A 15,619-nucleotide genomic window follows, 5' to 3' on the forward strand; every position below is an offset into this window, starting at 1 on the left:
ATGATAAAGTTATCAAGGACACAAGTTAGTGCTTTGTCAAGGCAGTAGCTTGCCAAGAGCTTCCTGAAAAAGAACAAAAGAGCCATGGCTTATCTGCCTGTGGCATCTGCTTGGTGCTCAGGCACGGTCATGCTGCTCCCAGCTGCTAATCCATAAGCGGTTTCGATTGTGCATCATGGTGTACCATGGAGTGCCAACTCCGTTACTGGATGGGTGCTTCCAAGCAACAGGCTAGAGAGTGGCAAGGCAAATCTGGGATGTGGCCTCTGCTCTGCCTATCCCGGGCAGTGCTCTGAGACAGGCACCACAGGGAATCACTACACAGGGGTTTAGTCCTGACCAGAGGTCAGTGCTGATCCATCATCAGTGAGGAGACAGGAATTTCCCAGGGTAATTCCTGCTGTAGCATGTACAAATGACCTTTGGAAATGGTGCTGTTACCAGTGATGAGAAAGTGTGTGAAAGAGGCCAAGCCCACGTGCCTAGCTTTTGGGTGGACAAAATAGAGACATGTCCTTCCCTCCAGCTTCTCTAGCCCTTGGTTTCCCATCTGTCAAATGAAGATAAAGGCAACACCTTTTCTGTTGGAGATAAGCATGGATAAATCCTTAAAGACTGCAAAGGATTCAGAGAAGGGGGTTATATAAAGGTGCTTATATTAAGTACCTTACACAGACACACCAGCTCTAAGCTGGGTATAATCTTGTTTATTTAGGTTAGAGCAAAGGACTTGAAGTTAAACTGGCTGGAATCTCATCTGAGCTCCAACAGGATCAGCAGTGGGCAGCTAAGCAAAACTAGGGGACGGTGCTGCCCTTTGCCTTCTTCCTTTTAAATCAGAAAGTTTTAGATACTCTGAAGAGCACTCAGTAGCTGTACCCAGCTAGCCCTAAAGATATTCAGTATCTAGGTTTTCTCCCTGAAGTTCCTGATTCCTAAACGTTCACATCCCTAAATGCACAGCCTCTTTTTAAAGAAACTGTCACCCTTTTGGTGGAAAGGGCAGAGAGTGTGGAAAGCTATTTTTTACTCTAGAAAACTCTATAAACAGAGAAGTCCAGCTACATACAAGGATTGTCTGGGCCAGTGGATGTCTTCTGCAGCTATTGAAACTACGTGCTGGCAGGCTGGCAGGCAGTGACGCTGGCTGGGGCTGCAGGAGGTTAGAGATGCTGGCACAAGCCCTTGGTTATCCTGTTAGAGGGATTAGGAGCAGACTGGGGCTTAATCCACTGCTATGGTGCTGCGATCATTTCTCCTTCCTGCTTGGAGTGGCTGACGTGTGGCAGAATGGGAGGCTTGATCCCACGGGGCAGGAAACCTTCCCAGGACCTGTGCTGTGACCTGAACCACAACTTTGGGCTCTAGGACAGAGCCATGCCTGTGAGGAATGAGGCTGGCTACCTCTGGCAGGGTTTTTTTTTTGGGCTCTTGAAGCTGGAGTGAGGGAGGAAAACCATGTTGCAAGGAGGGTTGTGGGAGCGTTTAGGGTGGGGAATCCCTCTGGGGTGTAACGGCTGACTTTATTATGAGATAAACCTAAGCCAGTGAACTCCTTTACAGAACAGATAGTTCAAACAATAGGAGCTGCTACGAAAAAAAGATCTGTGCAAGGGCTCAGCAGGACTTTGCTGGGGGTGGGGAGGGCATCTTTGCTACCTGATGATGTGGAGTGAGAGATCCTGTGGTTCAGAGGTGAGTGTCTGAGAGGGAGTGGAGGGAAGGAACACAGATCTGTGCTGATACCTGAGCCATCACTGCACACTCATTGGCCATGGGATGCACCCTGGCCAGTTTTATGGCAGATGGGGGCTTTAAGCTTGAGCAAGGGGCGGGCTGTGTATTGTTCACCTCTCTTGTTCACAGGAAAACACCTTTGTATAAGCTGGAAATTAAAGAGGATTGCATCAGAGAAACAAGTGGCCCCATCACCTATTTTCTTCTTTATCACCCCAGCTACGGGAACCAGGCTATCTGCTATCAGCACAGCTTGGAAAGGGTTGTAGCACAGCAAAGCCTGGCAGATCTCCATGCAGAAGAAACCAAACCCAGTGGTAAATCCTGCTATAACAAGGCCTAAGTAGTCCCTGCAGAAGGGAGTGAAATTATGTCTGACCTTCGACCTACCCAACTCTTTCAAGTAGAGCCATCCCTTGCGAAAACTTGGCAGCTGTATGAGCTCAGGCGTGGTGTTCGCCTGTGGGAGCTGTCTCCATTCCTTCTTGCTTCTCTGTCCTTGAGAGGTTGTTCCTTTCTCTTCTCTTCTCTTCTCTGCTTCCCATAACCAGAGCTTCCCACTGCCAGCTGGGACTGCACAGACTCTTCCCAACCCTGGTTTCTCATTGGGATGTCTCTCTATTGGAGGTCTCCATTCACTGATGCCTGCAGGAAGCACCATCCCTATGGAGAGAGCACTGCTCCGCCAGGCCTCCACGACTTACTTTTTAATATCCTTTCCCATGCGTGTTCCTCAGGACATCGGCATCCATGCCTCTGGGGACAGAAGGAAAACATTTTGCTTTCTGTTTTTAGAGAGGCTGATGCTTTTTCTGCAGCTCCCTCTGGGTCTTGCATTCTCTCTGAGACTAATCCAGGCAGTAGCCCCTCAAAAGGCCGAACAAACACCCTTGTCCTAGTTGCTTATGCACAGCCCTGGGAATCTTGCCCTGCACTCTCCTCCTTCTGACCTTGTTTTTGTCGGAACACCACAGCAGTAATTACCCTGAGGTTGAAGGGTTATTCGAAAGCAAGTACTGTGTCTTGTCTTCTCTTTCTGTTCCAGCTGCTGTTTCTCCCTGCACTGGAGTTTAAACTCTACCTGGAGTTTCCTTTGGGTTTTTATTAATTAAAGGAAACACCACCAGCAAGGGTGATGGATGTAGGTGGGAATACGTGTCCAGTTCCATATGTTCCTCATGTCCTGACACTCTGACAAATCACCAGTGCACCAGGACCTGCCGGCAGGTCTGTCCCTGGGGTGTCACTCCCAGTTTGGGTGCTCTCATGGGCACTGGTTGACTGCATCTGAGAAAAGCATTAGCTGGACACTGGAGCGGACTGGGAAGACTGGTCAAAGTGCATGGCCTGGCTGGGCTGCCCGGCCTGCGGCTGCTGCCGTGGCTGCATTGCCAAAAGCAGTAATGTAGCAACACTTGGGCAGAGTCAACACATAAATATGAGCAGCCCAATTGTCTGAGGTGGGTTAGTTAATGCTGAAATGGAGGGTTTTGCAAGAAGAGATAAAAATCAGCTTCATATTTAGGAGGAGGAGGGCTTTCCATTACAGGGTCAAATGATCCAGCATTCCTGTGCTGTGCAGTGCTCTTTTCCAAAGAATTTGCTGCTGAATATGGATTTAGCCTGAATATGCTTTAGTCTTTCAGGGTTAAATATGTTTCTGCCTTCCAGGGCAGAGTTCCCCACATGGCACCAGTTCCTCTCAATAGCATGGCTGGGCTTTTCCAGCCCTTGGTGGCTGGGCACAGCTCAAAGAGGAGCTAGTTTGTGGCTGAACCAGTGTAGCTGTGGTGTGGTGCTTTGGGCAGAGAACTGTTATGTCCCTCCCAGTCCCTTTCCCGTGTATGCCCAACCTGGATGAAAGCTATTTTCCTCGATGCTAGCTAGGAGGAACTTGGGAAAACCCCATGCCACTGGCATGCTGGATGACAAGGGCAGCACAGGGCACTAGTGTTCCCTGTCCAGCAGAGGGGAAGCCCTCGCCAGCTTTCATCCCATCCAGGGAAAGAAAAGTGGGGTTTGTGCTGCAAAACAGCTCTTCCGCCTGCCAAGTGTTGTCAGCCCCTAAGTACATCCCAGCCCAGCTCTGCACCCTCTGCCTGCCAGGGGTGGGAGCCATGGGCACTGCCAGGCTCAAGAAGTCCCCGCCGGCCAGCCGAGGGTCAAGGTCTGGCGTGGGGCGAACCAGCGGACCCCCCGCACTGGAGCATCATCAATTTGCCCGTGGCGGCTCTTACTTCCAGGCTGCTAATGAAGCACCTTTGGCTCTGAGCCCAGTCCACAACCCTGCCTCTCTCCCTCCTGCTGCCTGCCTGAACCCTACACCCCGGGCTGGCTGCGGTGCTCCCTTTGCTGCCTGCACCCCCAGCGCTGCCTGCACCCCTAGTGCTGCCTGCACCCCCGAGGGGGCTCCCCCCGGGTCGCGGACCCTCGGTGGGGCTGTGCCAGGCTCGGCGGGGCCGGTCCCGGTCCCGGTCCCGCCCCGGGGGCGGGCGGCGGAGCACGTGGGGCCGCCGGGCCGGGCTGAGTCACTGCCCGCCCCGAGCCCCGCGGCGAGCGGAGCGGAGCGGCTCGGTGGGGATCGCACGGATCGGCTCGGCGCGGCTCGGGACGCAACATGAGGATGGCGAGGTTGTTGCGACTGCCGTTGGCCCTGGCGCTGGGGCTCTCGCTGCTGCTGCTCGTGGCCGGTGAGTGCCGGGGAGCCCGGGATGCCGAGGAGCCCGGGTGCAGGAAAACCTCGCTGCCAGGGAGCGTGGGGTGCTGGAGTGCCGGAGATCAGAGGTGCCGGGGGTCCCGTGGTACAGGGGAGCCAGGGCGGCGAGGAGCCTGAGGTGCTGGGGATCCGGTATCTGGAGTGCAGTGTTGTCCGGTATGCAGGGAATCCGCGGTGCAGGGGAGCGTGAGGAGCAGGGGATCCAGAGTACCGAGGATCCCGGGATGGTGGGGATCTGGAGTGCGAGGGATCCGGAGTGCAGGGCATCCAGGGTGCAGAGGTTGTCCAGTGTGCAGGGGAAGCCGGGATGCTGAGGATCCGCGGTGCTGGGGATCTGGATGCAGAGCGAGAGGATGTGGGGTGCAGGGTGAGCGGGTCCCAGCTGCCGGATGTGGGGTGCAGGGGTGCGAGTGAGAGGGTGAGCAGCCCCAGGGCTGCCGCTGCAGGAGCAGAGGAACTCGTGTCCATGGCCCCGTCCTCGCTCCCGAGCCGTGAGTCGCTCAGCCGGGTTATCCCGTGCTCTCAGGCTGAGATAACCGTGCTCACAATGTAAACAACCTCCCTGGGACCGCCTGGTACTGCGCGCCCGGCTGGCCTGGCCAAGGGAACCCCGGGGAGTAGCAGCACCATCATCACCCTGTGGGTCATGTCTGGGGCGATTGGTTCCAAAAAGGGATGGAGGAGACCAGAGAAAAGGGGAGCAAAGCCCAAGTGGAGGCTCCAGGCCAAGGGACAAAGGGCAGCAGGAAGAGGTGAGGAAGGCCCTGTTTGTGTTCACTCTCCCTGGGCTGAGGTGCCCTTTTTGCCCTCTCGAGACCTGACCTCCCCCAGCCCTGCTGGGATGAGCTGTCGCAGTATTTGGAGGATGTTATTTTTGCCTTCCAGCCAGGCTGTGGGTTCATATAAGCAAACATTTTCAAAAGCAGTGGCTGATCTTTGTTGCCTTGGTTCCTGAGTGTTCAGTCTGTGACAGCTCTGTCCTCGACCAGAGAAAAATGAGTGTGGAGGATGGAGATGCTGAACTGCTCCGAAACCAGGAGCATCCAAAACTGCTTGCTACAGTGGAAAATGTGACCTGTGTGCCTCACTGCTAGGAAGGGGGCTGGCTACTGAGACCCACCACGTAAGGGATTATTCCTGGGAGAGAATAAAAGGGAGTCCAGTTACTTGGAATAACTGAAGTATAAAACTGGGACCCCTCCTGTCCTGACCTTGGGAGGAGCCCTTGCTGCTTTGCTGCGGTGTCCCACCCCAGACACTCCTGCGCTGGAGGCAGTGAGGATGCTGGGGAGGACACGTTCCTTGGTGCTCCATGCCTGGGGAGGCAGCCACTGCTGAACAGAGGTCGTTCTGTCTGCAAGGTCTTGGCTGGCTGCCGGGAGAGATCCTTGGGATGGGGAGGCTGGATGTGCCTGAGACCTGTGGAGGGGCGTGGGGCAAAGGCATCCCCAGTATCAGCAGGAGCCCTCTCTTCCCATGGTGTAGCTCATGGCAGCGCATTGATGGAGCATGAGGTCATGCAGAACAGGCTGGGCAGTGCAGGCAGCAACTTGAACCGCTGCCCAAGTTTTTCTGCCTCCTGAGGCTGAGCTAAGGGAGCTACAGCATCTTTTTGGAAACCTTCCTCTGATGTTGGCCTGTCTGCCACCAGTGTGTACCCTACAGATGTGGAGTGTCAGGAAGAGTAGGATTAACTTGAAGGAGTCCTGCTATTATAGGACTAATGAGTAGGAGCTCACTGAGTAGTAGCTTAGGCTAATGAGAACTGTGCTGTTTGGTGTGGGTCTGGGCAGCGAGCCCACAGCTTGTTAACTTCCACCTTCTCCAGGTCATGCAGGTAGTGAAGGGTTATTCCTGGGTCTCCACCTGGGTTCAGCCCTTGCTCTGACTCCTGCAGTGTGGCAGAGAAGAGCCTGCCATCAAGGGATGTGCTGTCCTAGCGCTTGGTGAGGAGTTACTGAGGCTTTCAGCCAGTTCTGTGGAAATCTGATGTAGGTTTATGGAGAATGTTGCCGTCTTGCAGCTTTTAGGGCAGACTTAATTAAGGGTGGGAGGAATTTCAGCCCAGCTCTTGCAATCTGATTCAGCCCTGCAATGGGGAGCAGAAAGTTGATGGGTGCGGTGGGCTGACTTCACTCACTCCCCTCCTCAACAGGATAGGGTGGGAAAAAGAAGGCAAAGATCCAGCGTGGGTCCTTCCCATGGGCTGCAGTTCTTCGTGAGCTGCTCTGTTGTGGGTCCTTTCCATGAGATACAGTCCATAAGGAAGAGACTGTTCCAGCCTGGCATCCTCTGTGGGCTGCGGTGTGGATATCTGCTCCCCTGTGGTCCTCCACAGGCTGCAGGGAGACAGATCTTTTCCCATGGGCTACAGTGGAATCCCTGCTCCAGTACTTGGAGCACGTCCTTCTCCTCCTTATTCTCTGCAAGTGAATAAGGGGGTGTCTGCAAGGCTGTTTCACATTTTTCTCACTCCTTGCCCACAGCTGCTGTGCAGTGCTTTTTACTTTGTCTTGGGTTTATTATCACAGAAGCAACCCAACTGCTGGTGATGGGCATGGCTTTGGGCAGCAGAGGGTCTGTTTTGGCATTGTCTGGGACTCGCTGTCTCCAACATGGGAGCACCTCCTGGTGTCTTCTTGGAGGAGCCACCCTTCCAGCCTCTTGCCACCACCACTGCCTTGCCATGTAAACCCTATACCATGGGAGATGTTGGAAGTGGATGAACAGGCAGAGAAGATGGTGCAGCCCTACCAGTTCCCTGGGGGAACCTGTTTGCGAGCTGGGGTTGCCTTGTGGGAGCTGCTTGGAGACTGATGAAAGTCTGGCAGATGTTCTGCAGGGATGGAATCTGTACTCCCTCCCTGCATGTCTCCAGCATCTGGGAACTGAGGCATGCAGGCTCCCCCTGCATTTTTTTTTGTTTGTGTTCTTACAAGTACAAACTTTCATGAGCAAAACCCAGCAGTGGCACCAGCCCCTTTCCCTTGAATGATCCTGTCCTGCTCGTGCCCAAGTGCACCCCAGCCTGGCCATCCCTGCTTCCCAGCCAAATGTCAGAGACATTTGATGCACCAAAGCCCTGGGTTTCCCCTGTCCTCCCTTTGATGTGCAGGCTCTGTTAAACCCCTTTTTTAATGTGCCAGAGCAAAGCAGGTCCTTGCTGCTCTCTCGTGCTCCTGGTCTTGACCATCACTCTTGAATGTCAGCAGCCCTGTGCAGGATCCAGCAGCTGGTCCCTTCCAGGTGCTCCCCTCCTCGTGGAATCTGCAGCAGACTAGTTCCTGCTTTTGGGTTGGGATGCCTTCGTGTACATCCATGGGGTTCTGGTGGATGCCTGCCTCGGGGATGGTTTGCAGTGACACATGGCTTTACTCCCAGGTGACTTCTGTGATGTGAACCACTGTCAGAATGGGGGCACCTGCCTGACTGGGATTAATGAGGCCCCCTTCTTCTGCATCTGCCCTGAGGGCTACGTTGGGATTGACTGCAATGAGACGGAGAAAGGTGAGGAGCTGACCCTCTCCTGGGTGCTCCCTGGAGCAGGAGCCTTGCAGGAAGTTAGTATGCCCTTGCTGTGGTCCTGTACCACTGCCCCTGGGGTCCAGCCTTGCTGATGGTGGATGGACACATAGAGTGGAGATCCAAGCATGGATATGGTGACGGGATACACCTGGGGGGAATGCAATGTCTGGGGAGTGGCAGCCCACTGGATGCTCTTATTTTCCACCTGTTTTTTCCCCTCCCCAGGCCCCTGCCACCCCAATCCTTGCCACAACAATGGCGAGTGCCAGCTGGTCCCAAACCGAGGGGACGTCTTCACTGACTACATCTGCAAGTGCCCCACGGGGTACGATGGGGTGCACTGCCAGATCAGTGAGTATGGTGCTGTGAGGGGGCCAGGGGAAGCTGCTTGTCCACTAAGGCTTGGAGTCCCTCTGGACAATTCTAGGCTAACAACTGGAGGGTGTTTGCAGCTGTGACTGTGTGGGGCACCAGCTTCTGTCAGGGACCATGGGCTGTTTTGCAACTTGCAGGGTGGAGGGAAGGACCATGGCACAGGGGCAGGCTGTGTCTGAGCCTTGTTCTGCATCTCTGGAGGGACACAGTGCCTCGAGTAATGAGACAAGGGATGCCTCAAGGCTCAACCTGCTCTGTGTGGGCTCCCAGCCTTGAGTATCCCAGTGCACTCCTGTGATTGCACTCAGTGGGGATGTGGTATAGATGGCTCCTTGGGTTAGAGCTTCAACCTGTGCCACCCTATCATCAGGGACTCTGCCATGGCCCTTGCAAAGGGGATGCCTCCCCTCTTCCTGCTGCACCAAATGAGGGGTCTCCTCTCCAGGATTGATTCTGGGATCACCTCCTGAGCTCCCCCACTCTGTCTCCTAGACAAGAACGAGTGCTCCTCCCAGCCTTGCAAAAATGGAGGCACCTGCCTGGACCTGGATGGTGACTACACCTGCAAGTGTCCTTCTCCATTCTTGGGGAAGACCTGCCACGTCCGTAAGTCGCTGGTACTAACTGTACTGAATTCCCTTTCCTTCCCTGTTCCCCGCTATTCTGTCTGTCATTGCCAGTGTGCCAAGGAGAGGTCTCACCAGCTGGGTTAGGGGATCTGAAGGGCAGCTATGGGTGCTGGTGTGCTGGCTGCCCTTGATGCCAGCCAGCCTGGTCCTAATGGAGGGAACATCCTTGGGAAGTTGCTGTCTTCTCTCTGAGGTGGCCCCCGGATGGCACTTTCACCCCAGACCTCTGTACTGTGAGGGGAACAGATGGATGGTGTGGTTTTGGATGAGGGCTGATGAGCAGGGGACACCCTGGGGACAACCAGATCCTAGGACTGGCCTTCATCTCCTTCTGTATCCCCAGACAAGAAACAAATGACCTCTAGTTCTGCTCCCTGGTTACTGTCTCTCTTTGGCCCTGATCTTCCCATTGTCCCCAGGCTGTGCTGTTCTCCTGGGCATGGAAGGAGGAGCCATCTCTGACGCCCAGCTCTCGGCATCCTCTGTTTACTACGGCTTCCTCGGCCTCCAGCGCTGGGGGCCAGAGCTTGCCCGCCTCAACAACCACGGCATTGTCAATGCCTGGACCTCCAGCAACTATGACAAGAGCCCCTGGATCCAGGTACCTGTGGCAGGACTGGGAGCACCAGCATAGAGAGCAGCCCCGGTAGCCGTGGCTGATCTTGCAGCACTGCTGTCATGTGATTTCCCTGCTCCTGGTGGCAAATGCGGGGCTAAATTTCTGCAGCAAGGGGCATCTTGGGATGTGCCTGGAGAAGGCAAGTCTGTTGGAAGAAGCTGGGAACCTGGAGTGGTGATCCCTGGTCTGCCCACCATGGGATGCAGGGCTGGAGGGCTGGAGGGCTTTTGCCTGGGGGAAGTCATAGTGTCCTGGGCATCCTCTCTCCCAGTCCCAATGCTGAGTGTAAGCCCATCCTCCCATCCAGGCTTGGTGGTGCTGATGGGTGCAGGGGCTGTGCACCCTCTCTGTGCTGTACCCTGTTCATCCTCCTCCCCTCCACAGGCCAACCTGCTGCGGAAGATGCGGCTGAGCGGGATCATCACGCAGGGCGCGCGCCGCGTGGGGCAACAGGAGTTCGTCCGCGCCTACAAAGTCGCCTACAGCCTGGACGGGCGGGAGTTCACCTTCTTCAAGGATGAGAAGCTGGATGTAGACAAGGTGGGCTGCAATGCTCTGCATAGGGGGTGTCCCAGCTCCCCCCACCCCGTGCTGGAGTCGCTGTGAGCTGCATCCCAAAGTGTCCCTGTGTGTGGAAAAATGCTTTTGACCTGGGCCAAAGCCGTGTTGAGAGCCATCCTAGTAGTGAGATGGCACAGGCAGTTCCAGTGCCGAGAAGTGCTCTCTGCCTCTGTTTAATTGACCTTAATAAGCATAATCAAAGAAGCGGCACTGACATATTTAGGTCATTCAGATAATATCTTTATCACTGACACACTGGGAACTGGGCATGGTCTGACAGTGCTACTGAACAGCTTGGGTGGCTTATGTGTCTGCACTAAGCACTAGTTGAGGGTGTGTCTCAGAGCAGAAATACTCACAGATTGCAGTGCTCTCCACTCTCAGTTCTTTATGGCAAATGTCTCCTGGTGGATTTTTGAGCATCCAGGAAATGGTTGTGAGTATCTGCTTTGCCTAACAAAAATGAAAAATTCCTCTTGTTTCTGCAGCAGTGGAAAAAAATGCATGAAAACATGACCTGACTCTATTTGTTGTGTTAAAAAGAAAGAAGCGAGTTACCTCTCTGCTTTTTTTCATGATTTGTGGAGCATTGTGATAGTGGGAGGGAGTGGATGTTGCTGCATGTGTGGCTCTGTGGGGGTGAGGATGAATTAGAAAGTATTGCAAAGCTCTGTTGAGAGTGTTGAAGCTGCTGCAAAGTCACGCACTGCTCCAGGGCAGGAGAGCAGAGCCCAGCTTTCCCCTCTTTTACTCATGAAAACATCCTCCTCTGCCTCCTGCCAAAGCTTTCTGTATTCCAGGGCTGTGCTGTGCTGTGGAGACATCTGCTTGTCTCTGCAGCAGGAGGCACTGTGAGACAGGGAATAGCTGGGAGCTAAAAATCCTGGGAAAAGGCAGCCCTATTGCCACTGGCAATGCTAAGGTCTGTCCGTCTGCTGTGCAAGGGATTTGATGCAGGAGGCTGTGGGAGGGCTGGACCACTCAGCCCTGCTCACTGTTGCAGGTTTTTGAGGGGAACATGGACTATGGCACCATGAAGACCAACATGTTCAACCCCCCCATCACGGCCCAGTTCATCCGCATCTACCCCGTGATGTGCCGCCGGGCCTGCACGCTGCGCTTTGAGCTCATCGGCTGTGAGATGAATGGTAAATGTTGGTGGCTCTCCCCTCCCCAGGGACCGCAGGGCAGGGGGTGACACGGAGCAGGGCATCACCCCTTGTCCTGTTTCTGATCACCCAGCACAAGGGATTTGTCAGTGCTTGTTTTTCCTGAGGCTGGTGCCTGGAAATACCCTGGGGTGCGTTTGGGGAGCACAAGCTGTTAATCCCACTGGCTCAGCCAGCTTGAGCTGCATTCTCGTGCTGCTAACACCTCTAACACCTTCCAAGCCAGGACTTTTTATTGTGACCCCTCCCTGTCAGCTCCAGCTGTGAACTGGCTGCTTTTCTTGCCGAGGAGCTTGAAAAGCACCAGAGGATCAAAGTACTCTGGGAAATGTGAGGGGTGAGCCCTTTCCCTGTGCCGCCCACATTCCTGCTCTGTGGCACATCTCCAGCAGCCGAGTGGGACTCATGTGTCTGTGTGGGAGTGGGATGCTGTGGGGGCTTGGGTCCTATCCTGCTGCTATGTGGGTGTGGCACCATCCATGATGTTGGCTGGGGATGCCTTTGCATTGCTCTCTTCACTCATGAAAACATCCTCCTCTGCCTCCTGCCAAAGCTTTCTATATTCCAGGGCTGTGCTGTACTGTGCTGTGGGGACATCTGCTTGTCTCTGCAGCAGGAGGCACTGTGAGACAGGGAATAGCTGGGAGCTAAAAATCCTGGGAAAAGGCAGCCCTATACCTCTGCTGAGCATTTCCCTGCCTGGCCCTGTTGCTGCTCCAGGCAATGGAAACATGGGAATGTGGGGATGGCTTCTTGGCAGGGCTGCGGGGTTTTGCTCGCGTCGGTGCTGTGGACTCTTTCCCTTTCACTGCCTGTGTAAACTGTTGTGTTACAGTGTATTTCAACACGGCAGGTTGCTCGGAGCCTCTGGGCATGAAATCCCGCCTGATCTCCGACCAGCAGATCACAGCCTCCAGCGTCTACAAGACCTGGGGCATCGATGCCTTTACCTGGCACCCCCATTACGCTCGCCTGGACACGACGGGCAAAACCAACGCCTGGACCGCGCTAAACAACGGCCAGTCCGAGTGGCTGCAGGTGGGTCTCTGGGCCCTCCCTCTGTAACCTCGTGTCTCCTCCCCAGCTTCTCCAGCTGTGTCTGGGGCCACCTCGTGTGCCTGGGGTCACCTCCTGTGCTGAGGTGGCTGGAAGGAGGATGGGCACCCCTGATGGGGTGGGCAGAGCACCTTGCTGTGGGGCACATGGCCTGGCAGTGCACTCCCCGAGCTGGGGACACAGGGGCAGGTCAGAATGGGACCACAGCCACTGGTTTTAACAGCAGTCCAGGAGCTCTGGGTCAATGCCCATAGGGACAAGGTGGTGCTGTCTCTGTACCTCGTGGGTACATCAAGCATACAACACCCCAACTCTGCATCACCCCTTGAGGAAATGCCATCCCAACCTGAGATGACTGTCCCATGACCCTCTGGCTGCCCAGAACACCATGTTTCTGTTTTGCAGAAAAAAAATCAGGTTTGCTTTTCTCTTCTCAGTCTGGAATGGAAACAAATAGTTTTGAAATTTCCTTCTCGGTTTCCTTTCCTACCCTGTTTTTATACTTTTCACATGATTCACATGACATAATAGGACAAAGCAGTTTAGATATTTGTCCCGCTTTTTATTTGGGAAATGATTAAAAGCAGCTGTTTCACAGCCCTAAATAAAGCAGCTTATCAAGACGTTGGCTGTTGGGGTCAGGATGACACGCTGAGTTGGGCTGTTGCACCACAGACCACTGTTTGTGTATGTGTGTATAGATTTACATATAAACTCAGGATTTATATTGTATAGCTGGAACTGCCCTTGATGAACATGGAAAAAGAACTAAATTAAGGAGACTTTCAGCTCCTTTCCTGGTTTACCCTGCGCCAGCAGCAGTAGCGCAGCGTGGCAGACTAAAGAGAATAGAAACCATCTCACTTAGAACCCAAATGTCAGCCTGTGCTGAACGGCATATTTTCTCAGCAAGAACTGCTTTCCAGTGGAAATGCATTTCCTCCGGGAATCCTTAATTTTTTTTGAATGGGGATTTTTTACCGTCATTCCCACATTGACATTTTCAGCAAAAAATGTGGAGATGGTGGGAGTGGGCAAGGGCACTGAGGCGGTGGGTTTGTGCCCACTTTAGATTACCTTGAGAAATGCTGTGAGTGTTGAAGGATCAAATATTTCACAGTAGTGTTTTATGTGTTACCTGGCATTGAGGTGGGGGTCAAGTGGTGTTTTCTCCATTCTTGACCCCTGAGGGCCAGCTCATCCTGAATGCCTCTGGAACATGAAGGGTGCTGTGGGGTGGGAGCACCGCCCCTACAAAGGAGTTGTGACAAGCCTTGTCCCTGTGCCAGATCGACCTCCGGGACCAGAAGAAGGTGACAGGAATCATCACGCAAGGAGCCCGTGACTTTGGGCACATCCAGTATGTGGCAGCCTACAAGGTGGCCTACAGTGACAATGGCACGTCCTGGACCCTATACCGGGATGGCCAGACAAACAGTACCAAGGTGGGTGTGGGCAGTGACCTTCTGGGGCTCAGGGATGCTGTGGTGGGGAGGGGTGGGTGGCAGTGGGGAGGTCCCAGCAGCACTGAAACCCACCTGTCCCTTCCTAGATCTTCCACGGCAACAGTGACAACTACTCACACAAGAAGAACGTGTTCGACGTGCCCTTCTACGCCCGCTTCGTCCGCATCCTGCCCGTGGCCTGGCACAACCGCATCACCCTGCGCGTGGAGCTGCTGGGCTGCGATGAGTAGGCGTGTGGGGAGGAAGGACGGGGCTGCTCTTCCCCGCCGCCCAGCCTGCGCCCTGCCCGCCCCTGCCCGCTCCTGCTCCGACCTCACACCCCCTCTCCATGTCCCCACACTCGGGAGGCAGCCGAGAGGGCTCCCCTGCCCCGCGTTGGTGCTGGGGCTGCAGCACTGCACTTTACGGGGCCCTTGCAGGTGGGATGTGGGGACGGCTCCTGCCCTTTTGCCGTGCCAACCAGGGCTGAGACCCCCCCCTGCAACTGGGACTTGGCTGGGGGATCCTCTCCTGCAACTGGGGCTTCCTTGGGGGACCCCATCCTGCAAATGGGGCTTTGCTGGGGGACCCTGTCCTGCAATCAGGGCTTGGCTGTATACTCCCAGCTAAAGCTGGGGACAAATTTTCTCCCCCTTCTTGCTTCTGCTTCCAGCAGAGAGTCTGCAGCCAGTGGCAGTCCCTTGCCTGTACCTTCTTGGGGCTCAGCAGTTTTCAGGGGCTTAGGGCAGGCACCCTGGGCTTGCAGCCTCCGTTGTCCCTCCTGCTCCCTGCACATCTGCAAGCAGGGGCTCTTGAAAATCCTCTGAAAAAACTCAGCTGTTGTACCCAGCCCATTTTGCCAGGCCCTGGATATCCTTGCCTGTGGTGTCAACACCACATAGTGCGAGGAGAGTGATGAGATGGCTCCTGTCAAGAGGCACTGGGTCCCCATTACTGGTGGCTCTACCCGCTGGATGCTCCAGCAGGCACCATGGCTGGCATTTAGGCAGGCATTCCCCATTCCCCTTCCTGGGGTGCCAGCTCCAGTGTCCTCCCAAGTCTCAGCATTGCTGCCATCCCTGACTCACTGCAGTTTGGGGTGTCTAGAGGTCCATTGTCCCCAGAGCTGAGTGGTGACCAGGGGGACTGCGATCTGGTAGTGGGGAGGGATGGTTTTGTATCCACAAGGATATGGAAAAAAATGGGAAAGGTGGTAGTTAAACCACCCAAATGCAGCAGGTAGAGAGCTGTGCTATGACCCTTTTCGTAACCTGATTTTTTTTCCCCTTTTTGTGGGGTGGAGAGGAGCCTCTTGCAATGCTCTCAGGATTAGCAGTAGGAGATGAGCGAGACCCGGCACCGGCAGGTGGGAGCGCGGGCGGGCGGTACCGGGCTGGCAGCGATGCTTCCCCTGCCTGCTGGGATGTGAAGTGGCCGTGGGGCCAAGGGAGCCTGGGTGGGATGGTGGCGGCAGCCCTGCTCCGGGGTGTCTCTGACAGTATTAAAACCAGCTGAAACTTTAGGGCTGTTGGCTTGTCTGCTCTGTGCCTCCCTGAGAACCATCTCCCAAAGCCCGGCAGGTCCAGTGATCCGCCAGGATCCCCTCTGAGCCACCTGGCTCCTCCATCCTGGGGGGCTGCCAGCTGCTGTGCTGACCACACACCTCTCCTGCTTTCACAGACCCTCCTAGCTCCCTTCCCAGTCTGAAAAACTGTATCAGGGCTTTATGCACATCTTCCCTGCTGCCTCCGCCCTGTCTGCAGCTGCCGGAGCCTGTGCTCGCAGCT

At 55.0% G+C, this 15,619-nt stretch overlaps 1 protein-coding gene across 2 annotated transcripts; it reads left to right on the forward strand.

The window, feature by feature from the left end:
* Window positions 1–4,252: 4,252 nt before the first annotated feature.
* Window positions 4,253–15,354, forward strand: MFGE8 (milk fat globule EGF and factor V/VIII domain containing). 2 transcript variants are annotated; one of them, XM_051797273.1, is made up of 10 exons: window positions 4,253–4,427; window positions 7,835–7,960; window positions 8,204–8,329; window positions 8,846–8,959; window positions 9,402–9,583; window positions 9,986–10,141; window positions 11,166–11,310; window positions 12,167–12,369; window positions 13,677–13,832; window positions 13,940–15,354. In XM_051797273.1, exons 1-10 carry the CDS (start codon window positions 4,355–4,357, stop codon window positions 14,081–14,083), a joined length of 1,425 nt encoding a protein of 474 aa, XP_051653233.1. In that variant the 5' UTR covers window positions 4,253–4,354; the 3' UTR covers window positions 14,084–15,354. The 2 variants fall into 2 exon arrangements, with proteins under 2 accessions (XP_051653233.1, XP_051653234.1); XM_051797274.1 differs by having other exon boundaries at window positions 4,254–4,427; window positions 12,185–12,369.
* Window positions 15,355–15,619: the final 265 nt, after the last annotated feature.

The sequence above is a fragment of the Manacus candei genome, unplaced genomic scaffold (genome assembly GCF_025592945.1).
Source record: "Manacus candei isolate 608988 ecotype Guabito, Panama unplaced genomic scaffold, ASM2559294v1 h1tg000046l, whole genome shotgun sequence".
NCBI classification, from domain to species: Eukaryota; Metazoa; Chordata; class Aves; order Passeriformes; family Pipridae; genus Manacus; species Manacus candei.

Bases quoted from the DNA above. Each gene is read 5' to 3' on its own strand.
- MFGE8 (XM_051797273.1), top strand. From the start codon at position 4,355: ATGAGGATGGCGAGGTTGTTGCGACTGCCGTTGGCCCTGGCGCTGGGG. The intron at 7,961-8,203 runs GTGAGGAGCTGA...TCCCCTCCCCAG, and splicing joins CTGCAATGAGACGGAGAAAG to GCCCCTGCCACCCCAATCCT. The intron at 10,142-11,165 runs GTGGGCTGCAAT...TCACTGTTGCAG, and splicing joins AGAAGCTGGATGTAGACAAG to GTTTTTGAGGGGAACATGGA.